Here is a 12137-nt window from a genome sequence, read left to right on the forward strand (position 1 = left end):
GTATTACTTGGCAATCAAAAAGAATGAAATCTTGCCATTTGCAACTGCATGGATGGAACAAGAGGGGATTATGCTAAGTGAAATTAGTCAGTCAGAGAAAGACAAAAATCATATGGCTTCACTCATATGTGGACTTTAAGAGTCAAAACAGATGAACATAAGGGAAGGGAAACAAAAATAATATAAAAACGGGGGGGAGCAAAACAGAAGAGACTAATAAATGTGGAGAGCAAACTGAGGGTAATGGGAAGGGTTTTGGGAAGGGGGGTGGGCTAAATGGGTAAGGGGCACTAAGGAATGTACTCCTGAAATCATTGTTGCACTAAATGCTAACCAATTTGGATGTAAATTTAAAAAAATAAAAAATAAAACAAGTTAATAAAAAAAAGAAACTATGAAAAAGAAAAAAGAAAAAACAATCTTCCCATAAATGAACCCATTCAATTCAATCCCACGTTGTCAAGGATCAACAGTAGTTTTCAATAGAAACATAGGAGTGTGGAAGATAAGCCAAACTAGCTGCCATTTGCACTCGCCATAAATGTTAAGATTCCCATGAAAAGCTGGTTCGTTGTGGGTTAGGGACACTTTGAATTCCAAGTGTTGAAATAAAGTAGACCTCTAAGCTCTATCTCCATACACATAAAATAAAATAAAATAAAATAAAATAAAATAAAATAAAATAAAATAAAATATAAAAAAAGAAAACAAAGCCCTTAAGAATATTTGATATATTAATTTGAATACTTTTTTAAAAGATAGTATATAATCCATTGTATAGTCAAGCCAACTGTGCAACTAGCCAAAACTTGCACTATATATGATAGAACAGCACCCCTCTGTTTTATGTGCAAAATAATCACTTGGAATGGTGTTAAAATGCAGATTATGATTCAGTAGTTCAAGGTGTACTGAAGATTCCACCTTCTAACAAACTTCCAGGTGGTGCTCATGTTTCCAGTTCTCAGCTAAGCATTATAGGTGTCAAACTGTGGACAGCACCTGAGACCTAAGCTGTGCATGCCTCAAGATGCTGTAATATCAGATTCACATTTGGGGCTTGTGCAGCTCAAGGTGAACTGCCTCTTGCAGGGGCAAGGGCTGGAGGAAGATGTTGACATTAGCAGTTTTTATGTTTGCAGAAGAGGATGTAACAGCACCCATAACAGAAATTGTAGAACAGTGTCTGAGAACACACCAGAAAAGGGGAGATCCTTCGTCTGGGCAAGAGCCTGTGACTCCATTGAAGAGATGGGGTTTGAATACATGCAACCACATGTCTTTTGTAAGATACTTAATACATATTTGAGAAGAAGGAGCTCAGTCTGAGAAGTGAACTATACTTCAAGAAGGTTATCCTAAGCTTGGTGGTACATCTGGCCTTCACAAACCATACAAGGGACCCAATTCTGAGATCAACCCAGTGACTTCTCTGTAGAAGGAGAAGATTAGAGAAGCTGAGGGTTTGGACCACAAGTACCTCAATGAGCATATTATGCTGCCTTGGAAGAAGAACAGTCCCAAAGATGATGCTTAGACATATATTGTGCCTCACATGTTGTAGATACTTAAAAGATCTTGTCCAAATAGTTTCATGGTTTCAGTCTTAAGATGTTAAATGCCAGAGCTAAATCAGCAGAAGTGGCAGTGAGTTTTTTGACCTGTCTTAAATCTGACACAGTGTCACATAAATAATACCCACCATCTCTCTGTGCTTATGCTGTAGTTTCACTAGTCATTTGTCAACTCTACTAAAATGTTATTTTCTACTTAGTCACAAAGGTATCCTCCCTATTTCTCGGTTGGTCTAAAATTTTGAATTTTTGTAGCTACCACCAAATAAAGCAGTTATAATATGAGAAAATTCTGAAATCTCATAGAAAGCCAGAGTTCTCAAAGTCCCAACACTCAAAGTGTTTTCATACATAATAGCTATTAACTTGCAAACAGGAAATGCCTGAGGAAATTTATTCCTTTTGTTGTTAGGAAAAACCTTAAGCATTCATAAAATCTTGAGAAAAGGTGCAAGTGTTCTTAAATCATTATTATTTTTTTTTTACTTCTAGGAAAATTACTCAAATACTTCTAAATTATTCTATTTAAATTTTTAAAATGTTTGTTTAATTTTTTATTTAACTGTAGTTGACATACCACATAGTTTCAGGTATATAACATAGTGATTCAACAAATCTATACATTTTTCAGTGCTCACCATGATAAGTGTAATCACCATCTGTCACCATATGTTACTACAATATTGACTATATTCTCTATGCTGTACTTTTTATCCCTGTGACTTATTTATTTTATAACTGGAAGTTTGTACCTCCTAATCCCTTTCACTTGTTTTGCCCACCTCCCCATCCTTCTTCCCCTCGGCAACCACCAGTTTTTTCTCTGTATTTAGGAGTCTGTTGGGTTTTTGAGTGTGTCTGTTCTCTTGTTGTGTTTTTTAGATCCCACATATAAGTAAAAGCATATAGTATTTGTCTTTACCTGACTTATTTCACTTAGCATAATACCTTCTAGGTCCATCCATGTTGTCATAAATGGCAAGATCTCATTCTTTTTTATGGCTGAATAATATTCCATTATACACATATAATATATGTATATATACACATATATTCACCACATCTTCTTATCTATTCATCTATTCATCTATAAACGGACACTTGGATCATCTCCATATCTTGGCTATTGTAATTAATGCTTCAATAAACATAGGGGTGTATATACCATTTCAAATTAGTATTTTCATTTTTGTGGGGTAAATACCCAGTAGTGGAATTACTGGATCATATGATATTTTTATTTTTAACTCTTTGAGGAACCTACATACTGTTTTCCACAGTGGCTGCAGCAGTTTACATTCCCACCTCCAGTGCACAAGTGTTCCTTTTTCTCCACATCTTCACCAACACTTTATTTCTAGTCTTTTTTATACTAGTTATTCTGACTGGTGTGAGGTTATATGTCATCATGGCTTTGATTTACATCTTCCTGATGATAAGTTATGTCCAGTATCTTTTCATATGTCTCTTGGCCATCTGTATGTCTTCTTTGGAAAAATGTCTATTTAGGTCCTCTGCACATTTTTAAATCAGATTGTCTTTTGTTTTGTTTTATTCTTTGGTGTGAGTTGTATAAGTTCTTTGTATATTAACTTCTTATCAGATATATCATTTGTAAATATCATCATCCATTCCATAGGTTGCCTTTTTGTTTGTTGATGGCTTCCTTTGCTGTTCAAGGATATTCATTATCTCCAAAACCTTAATCTTTGGTATCTTTCTTTCTTTTCCTCCTCCTCCTTCCCCTCCCTTTTTTTTTTTTTAAATATTCAAAACCCTAGAAAGGAACATGATCTAGCTAGAAACAATTTAAAAGCCTTCTTAATTGTATCCCAAATATGTAGATGTTTCTCTAAGTTGAGGGCTATTAAGGCAGGGGAATTTCTAGTTCAATTCCTGGGCCCGTGTTGGAAGACCAGTAGGCATTTCTCATACATACATTAATATGTACTTGAATATACATGTGAGTGTTTCCTCAGTTGGGGAATTTTGTCCATACATGGTACTAATAAAGTGGGTTTTCCTGTCATTTATCTTCTAAATCTGTGTGGGACATTATTTTAAACCCTTTCTTCCTTGAGCATGTGTTTTCTGCTCGAATAAATAGCCACGGACCTGGGAAGAGTCAATCCCCATTACAGATTTACAGCCTTATTTTCCCTCTGGCCTGGCCCAATGCTAATGTGATTTGATTTACCCAAGGATTTCAAGATGTCTGCCAGCAATCACAGGTTTCTCTAGAGCTACAGTGGTTCCAATTCCTGCAAAGTCTCCTTTATTTGGAAGCAAAGTCTTTATAGAGATGTGAGTAATCAGTATCTGGCTTTCTCTGATTGGCTGCTCAGATAAAGCCTTTTTAAAATTGGTAGACTAGGTAGGACTAGAATATTATCTGACTCCCCCAGTTTCTGTGCATATTGGCTGACTAGTACACGCTGAAACAGCGATGGTCCGGGTAATTAGCTTTTTGTCAGGTGTGATTTTCTTGTCTCATCTCTGTTTCCTCTGCCTTCAGGAGAAATGGGTCCCATGAGGCAAGTGTGACCCTGGAGTGCAGCCTGCCAGCCTTACACCCAGTTGAGGAGGGAGAGCACCATGGATGGCATAATTGAACAGAAGAGTGTGCTGGTGCACAGTAAAATCAGTGATGCTGGCAAGAGGAATGGCTTAATTAACACCAGAAACTTCATGGCTGAAAGCAGAGATGGCCTGGTGTCTGTTTACCCAGCACCACAGTACCAGAGCTGCCGGGTGGTGGGCAGTGCAGCGCCAGCCACCCTGGACAGCAGCAGGAGTGAGCCAGTACAGCAGCTGCTGGATCCCAACACCCTTCCGCAGTCTGTGGAGTCCCATTTCCGTCCCAACATCATCCTCTACTCAGAGGGTGTGCTGCGCTCCTGGGGGGATGGCGTGGCTGCCGACTGTTGTGAGACCACCTTCATTGAGGACCGGTCGCCCACCAAAGAGAGCCTGGAGTACCCTGATGGGAAGTTCATTGACCTCTCGCCTGACGACATCAAAATCCACACACTGTCCTATGACGTGGAGGAGGAGGAGGAATTCCAGGAGCTGGAGGTCAGAGGATGTGTTTATCATAAGCCTTTGGGAATGGGGAATGGGGATTGGGTGGGGACCCATGAGCACCTAGCAAAAGTTAGGGAATGAAACTTGTGTGTGAAAATGCAGAGAAACTGAATCATCCTTAAATATACATTGAAAATGGAGTAGAGAAAGTCTAGGTGACCAACACCCAGTGGGGGCTTCAGCAGGGATGCCGGCAGAGACAACACAAGGTAATGGCCATAAGACTGGAGCTACTGGTGGATTTAAAGATTGCCAGCACTCGGGGCGCCTGGGTGGCGCAGTCGGTTAAGCGTCCGACTTCAGCCAGGTCACGATCTCGCGGTCCGTGAGTTCGAGCCCCGCGTCGGGCTCTGGGCTGATGGCTCAGAGCCTGGACCCTGTTTCTGATTCTGTGTCTCCCTCTCTCTCTGCCCCTCCCCCGTTCATGCTCTGTCTCTCTCTGTCCCAAAAAAATAAATAAACGTTAAAAAAAATTAAAAAAAAAAAAAATAAATAAATAAAGATTGCCAGCACTGGAAATCAACTGGGTATTCCTGCTCACCCCACACTCATGAGAGAGGGGTTATTGGCAACAGTGATCAAGGTGAGAGGGAGGTTTATGGTCCTAGAGCCACATTAGGCTGAAAAGGCATGTGTAGGGACAATTTGAGAAGTGTTTTTACTGCCACATGTAGTTTCCTTAATTTGGCATTCTACAGTTTCTTCTAAGGGAGGCTTGGTATAGCTAAAGCCTGCTGGAAGAAATAGTAGGAGTGCTAGCCTAAAGGGAAGATGAGTTGAGTTGTTTCAAGAGTCACTTCTTCAGGAGACTGGAGGGCAGGTAAGGGCATTTGGATTACATGCTCTGAAACATTCATTTTGGACATATTGTAACATAGCACAGCAGCCAAGCAGACCAGAAGCATCAGGCCTGAAAGTGCACTGAGAACCAGAAGCAGCTGGAGAGAGATGGGTTTAATCGGAAGGGAAATTCAGAAATGAGAAATGTCATGTAGCAATCCTTGTGAATAGAGCCCATGAAAACCAACTGTCAGGGAGTACAGAGAAGTCAAGTTGTGTGAGAGGCCATCAGAGTGAACCTTCACACCCTCTGGTGGCACCTGTTAAAGGGAGGAGGAGGATATCATCTCTGGCCATTCTAAAGTTTTGAGAAAGCTGCAAGAAGTACTTTGGCTTGCATTCACAAGCCACTGTCAATTGTCCACTCTTTTCTAAGACCTGACGGTTTTGTCGAATGCAAACATATAGATGACACTTGAACTGCTTTAAGTTCAGGAAGCAGATATACAAAAGTGTAGTTGCCATATAACACAGGAGTTATGATGGTAGAGTACCCAGTCTGCTCTGAGAGCATCCAAAGTAAGGGTGATGGGACTCCAAGCATAATGTGGTGGGTCAGCAGTCATTACAGAGGAAGCACTCCCTGCACTGCATCATGAGGTAAAGAACCAGACTCTAAACAAGAGGGCTCGTGGGGAGTTAGCAAGAGAATTCTGGTCAAAGAGGACATCATGAGTAGATAAAGCACAGAAGCATCCAACCTAGGTCAGCAGGAGATCGTAACTGATTATACTTGTAAGACCTATGGATCATGGTGAAGTCGGGACACAGGACCAAAAGGAAAGTCCTGTAACTGAGGACTGTACCAGCCTTCCAAGGGAGGCTGGATTTTAGGTGAGGTCACAAACCCATAAGCTTACAAGAAGGAAGGACATGTAATAACATCAAGAGAGAGCCCTAGGGAGGGGTGTGACCCGAGACTAGCCCTGGCCCACCCATCTACAGCTTCAGCCCTCCTCAGCTACCACCCCATAGGCCATGCTGCTAGATACCTTGAAGGATGCTGTGGCCATGGAAACCACTGAGGAGTTTCAGGCAGGAAAGCTGGGGTGAGATTCAAGTTTTTGGAAGCTGCTATGGCTGCAGAGTGGGACAGTGGGACAGAATGGAGAGATGGAGGGGTGAGGGGAGGGACATGGGGCTAGGACCAAACTGGATGCACAGAGCTTTTGGGAATTGTCATACGACACAGTGAGGGAGAGAATCAGGATAGCAGTAGAACTGAAGAAATACTTAAAAAGTGAAGTGTGCCGTTGTTTGGAGATGGTGCAAAGGAAGGGGGCAGGCCTATCCTGTGCAGAGATGTCCTTAAGCCTCCAAGTGGCCAAGCTGGCTAGCAGAGGATTTTCAGCTTTGTTAAGAATATTTGGAAAATAAGCTCCAATATATAATATCCATTAGAATTTACAATTTTGGGATTCTTGAATGTCTCTATCATTACTCTGTTACTTGTGTGGGCTTCATTCCTCCCTCCCTTTCCTTGTATCCATGCACTTAAAAGTCCATATCCTTGGGGTGCCTGGGTGGCTCAGTCGGTTAAGCAGCCCACTTCGGCTCAGGTCATGATCTCGCGGTCCGTGAGTTCGAGCCCCGCGTCGGGCTCTGTGCTGACAGCTCAGAGCCTGGAGCCTGTTTCAGATTCTGTGTCTCCCTCTCTCTCTGACCCTCCCCCATTCATGCTCTATCTCTCTCTGTCTCAAAAATAAATAAACGTTAAAAAAAATTTAAAAAAAAGTCCATATCCTTGAATAACTACATTACATCAGTATCAGTGAAGATGAACAAGTGAATAATACATCTTCTTGGTCTTTAGTCCACTTCCATTCTGTGGCTTCACAACAAACTAAACTGAAGGGAATCTTACTCCTTTTCCTTTAAGACTTGCATTGGCTTCAGATTGAGCTTGCAAATAAATACAACCATTATTTAAATGCAAGTGTCCTTTTCATAGTATGTCTTAATCCACATTTTTGTCAATCAATTACTGAATCCATTTTTTTGCAATAATTTTCACAAAATGACCTCAGCCAGTAGATGTGGTTTTAGAACTTTGCAAAGGACCACAACCTACTTAGAGTCAATATTTTAAATTAAATGTTAGGATATGGGTGGCTGGGGCAACAGGATTTTTTATCTAGTTAGTCTAAGACTTTGACAGGTAGTGTAGGCTTCTGGGGAGGTGAGCTCTGCCACCCAGTTTGTTTCCCTGTCCTGGCAACAGTAGAGGCAGCCCATCAGAAACAATTATTTTAATGATGCAGCAGCTGGAATCTTCAGTCATGATTATAGTGCCTACGTGTACTAATATTTTTGTAGTCACCTTTGACTGTAGGGGTAAGGCAGAGCATGTTGGCATTTGTACCTTTGCCAGAAAGGGTCCACCCAAAGACATCAGTGGAACAAGTACTTTAAAAGCTGGGCTGTCTCTTACAAGAATTTCTGTTTGATATCCAGGGAACAAATCCAAACCAAGAGATGGATCTTCCCACAGGCTCTGAGGGGAAGGTATCAAGGCATAGTTATGGCAGTTGGCACTCCTTCATAGCTGTCTAGCATAGCCATAGAGTATTCTAGAGGGTCATTCAAAGTGGCAGATTTGGTCCATTAGGAATTCTGTAAAAATAAGATATTCTCTCAGCAACATTCTTATGGTATGGCCATTGCACTCTTTATTCATGAAAACAAACAAACAAACAAACAAACAAACAAACAAACAACTAGTGAGTGGTTAGAAGTGTCAGCATGCAAGGGCACCTGAGTGGCTCAGTCGGTAAAGTGTCCAACTTCAGCTCAGGTCATGATCTTGCAGTTCATGGGTTAGAACCCCCTCCTCTGGCTCTGTGACGACAGCTCAGAGCCTGGAGCCTGCTTCGGATTCTGTGTCTCCCTATCTCTCTGTTCCTCCCCCACTTGCATGCTCTCTCTCTCTCTCAAAAATAAAGATTTTAAAAAAAGTGTCAGCATGCATGGAGCAACTGTTCTAAGGTTGATTGTTTTTCTATTCCATGAAATAATAAAGGGGCCTGTATCAGTTAGCATTTGCTGCATTACAAATCCCCAAAAACTTAGTGGCTTAAAACAACTATTTATTTAGGTCATGATTCTCAGGGTCAGCAACTGGGATGAGTCTCAGCTGGATGGTTCTTGCTCTGCTAGTCTTACCTGTGTCTCCTCACTGGTCTGTGGGTAGCTGCTGCTCAGCTACCCAGCTGTACTTGAGAATGCTGGCTGGCCATTAGCTGGGATGACAGAAGTGGCTGGACCACATGACTCTCATCCAGCAGGTCACTCCATCACATAGCAGTCATGGTAGAGATTCCAAGAGCAGCAAGAGAGGGTGAGTCTCAATGTGCAAGGGCTTTCCAAGTCTTTGCTTGTGTTAGGCATGTTGCTGTCTTATTGGCCAAAGAAAGACACACAGCTAAGCCCAAAGTCAGTGTGGGAAGGACTTTTTAGGGTGGCAATATAGGAAAGTGCCAACAAATTGGTTGCCAATTATTGCAGTCTATAGTCTATCATAGAGAAAAAAAGTTTGCCTTTTTGACATATATATATTTTTAAGATCATCTAATTGAACAGAATGACAACAGTCATGGTTATATTGTCACTTAAACAGAAAATACAATAGTTATTGATTTGGAGCTCATCCCAGAAGGCAGTACTACTTCAGATAAAACAACAACAAAAAATGACAATTTAACTTCTCAGGGAATTCTATAGCTTCACTTGGTCTATAGCAAATTGATACCATTTCCTGAAAATTGTACTTTTCAGAAAGCCATTGCCCTGGTAAAGATAAGGGGTTCTTGTCCTTGAAGTTTCTGTGTACAAGGAAACCTTCTTCTTACCTGCTCCCTTCTCACTCTACCTGGAGAGGTTTGCCCCTGACATTTATAATGGAGAGTCCCTGATCCAGAGAGGTTTGCTCACCTGACACAAATTTCTACAAGAACATGTGAAGTTTTCAGTTAGCCTTTGAGGTCATACTTATGCGAATAGGTTCTGTAGCTAATTTCAAGAATCTTTATGTAAGGGCCTCAGAAATTGAGATTTGCTCTGCTCTACCCCAGAGGGAGTTGCTAGTCATGGTGAATTGTCAGGGCTCCAAATCAGACAGGGAGATGTCAGGGGGCCTCTGAAGGGTTGCAGGAATGCAGAGGTGGCTGCTCATCTTTCAGTGTCATTGCACTCAGTGTAACCAGACAAGCCTCCCCATGGGCACCCTCAGGGCACTCTAGGTGCATGATGCTGGGCCTGGTGCTCTACAGCTCCAGGGCCTCCTCCCTGGAGTTTGACCACTGCTTCATCTAGTGCCCAGACTGCAGTGAAACTACATCTTTTAGGAACATCAATAGCAGGAAAACACTTCTCCTTTTCATACACAGACACTCAGAGACTTCAGGCACCAGTGATAAAGCAGTTGTATGAAATACAAAATTTGGGTTTAAAGCTATGAAATGAAGTAGGTGAAGTTCAGGGCTAGAGAGTCCTAAGAGCCCCCTTGCTGTTAGAGATGCTTATCAAATGCTGAAAGGCCAATTATGACCCATTTATTTGTGATAATGCAACTCCTTCAGGATCCTAGAGCACAAGGAACATCATCACTTAGAAAGAGTGACCAAGGTGGGTGAGCCTTTTCTTTGCAGCGGGAAGGAAGGAGACAGCAGGCACCTACTGGTGGAGCATCTATGTCAGGCTCTTCATGCACCCTCTGCCATGTAACCCCACAGCAACACTGGGCCACAAGTGTTAATCCTGCCTCATCCTGTGCAAATGACACTGAAGCTTGGGTGGTGTCCAAAGTCACACAGTTGGATGTACCGGCAGCTCTTGGATCTGAGACATGCTGACTTCAGACTCCTGCCTCCTAATGGTGATGCTGTTCCTCCAACATTAGGAGGGGGGAAAAGTTTGTGTTACAGTGAACTGCGGTTTCAGAATCCACAGGTAAAGTATGAAGAGGCAGAGCTGGGGCAGTCACAGACCACTCCCTCGCTGCCCTGAGCTGCAGCTGGGCCTCCCCAAGATCAGGAGTCTGTCCTCCCATTACACACTTGAAGCCTGTCAGGAGATTCAGGATTTCACAACTGCAGTTTAGCACTGAGGTGCTCCATTCATAAACATGAGCAAAGAGGGAGGACTCAACAAACACTTGAAGAAAACTCAAAAGAGTGAATGAAACAGAAAAACAATAGAGAAATTGACCCAGAGGAAATAAATAATTCAGAAAATAATCGATAATATAGAAAATATTTTTAGTCTCCCCTAGAGAGGTTTGGGTGGGCGATTTGAGGTTTGATTTTCTTTGTTTTCTCCATTGCCACTGGCTAGAACCTCAAATATGATGTTGAAGGGAGATGGCAAGCAGGAGGCATCCTTGCCTTGCTCCTAATCCTGGGAAAGCACTCAGACTTTCCTGATGAAAGATAATGTTGTTCATGTTCTTAAGCAGGAGTAGGAAATTCCCTTCCATCACAACTTTGTTGAACAGTTTTTTTTAATAAGAAAATAGGTGTTGCATTTCATCAAATGCATTTTCTCTATTTAGATGATCATGTGTAAATTTTTCTTTTGTCCTTTATTCTATTAATGTGATCCATTACATGAAGTGATTTTCAGATATAAAAGTGTCCTTACTTTGGGGGATTAATCCCCCTTGGTCATGGTATATACTCCTCTTTAAAGATTGCTAGATTTGACTCACTAATAATTTGTTAAGAATTTTTATGTTTGTGTCCATGAGGGATATTGGTCTGTAGTTCCTTTCTTGTGATATTTCTTCCTGGTTTTGGTATCAGGGTAATACTGGCCTTATAGAATGAGTAAAGAAGTGTTCCCTCCTGTTTTCTGAAAGAATCTGCATAGTATTGGGGGGGGGGTTGTTTGTTAAATATTTGTTCAAAGTCATCAGTAAAGACATCTGGGCCTTGGCTATTCTTTGTGGGAAGAATTTTTATTACTGATCTGAAATCAGTATCAAATCAATAAGAAATAAGATGATTTCTTTATTGTTTTAAATCTATTATTTTAAAGAAAATCTTCAGATTTTCCTTTCTTCTTGATGCAGTTTTAGTAATTTGTGTCATTCTAGGAATTTGTCCATTTTATCCAAATTTTGTAATTTGCTGGCATAGAGTTGTTCATAATATTCCACTTAAATCTTTCTATTTTCTGTATGGTTGGTGGTGTCGCCTCTTTTATGTATACTTTTGGTAATTCAAGGCTTTATGTTTCTTCCTTGGTCAGTCTAGCCAAAGGTTTATAAATTTTGTTGATCATTTCAAGTAGCTGACTTCTGGTTCCACTGATTGTTCTCTTGTTTTTTGGTTTTCCATTTCACCGATTTTCATTTAGGTGTTTATGATACCCTTCTGTCTGTTTCCTTTGGGTTAAATTTGCTCTTCTTTAGTTTCTTTACATGGGAGCTTAGTTTCCATTTGAAATTTTTTCCCCTTTATGATATATATGTTTAAATTTATACTTTCTCTCAAATACTGTTTTAACTACAAATTTTTGATAGGTTGTGTTCATTTTTAATTGAGTTCAAAATATTTTCTAATATCGATTGTGCTTTCTTTTTTTTTTAACTTGTTTTATTTTTTATTTATTTTTTTTAATTTATATCCCAATTAGTTAGCA

The 12137-nt window shown here is 40.8% G+C and overlaps 1 protein-coding gene across 13 annotated transcripts in view; it reads left to right on the forward strand.

The window, feature by feature from the left end:
- SYNDIG1 (synapse differentiation inducing 1) overlaps window positions 1–12137 on the forward strand; it is a 185395-nt gene that overhangs the window by 80948 nt on the left and 92310 nt on the right. For all 13 annotated transcript variants that reach the window (XM_040447891.1, XM_040447892.1, XM_040447882.1 and 10 more), the window contains one exon: window positions 4090–4649. In XM_040447891.1, coding sequence (XP_040303825.1) covers window positions 4170–4649 — 480 coding nt within the window. In that variant the 5' untranslated portion in view covers window positions 4090–4169. The remainder of the gene's footprint in view (window positions 1–4089; window positions 4650–12137) is intronic.

This window comes from Herpailurus yagouaroundi, unplaced genomic scaffold (genome assembly GCF_014898765.1).
Source record: "Herpailurus yagouaroundi ecotype Mexico unplaced genomic scaffold, PumYag 196, whole genome shotgun sequence".
In the NCBI taxonomy this organism is placed as follows: Eukaryota; Metazoa; Chordata; class Mammalia; order Carnivora; family Felidae; genus Herpailurus; species Herpailurus yagouaroundi.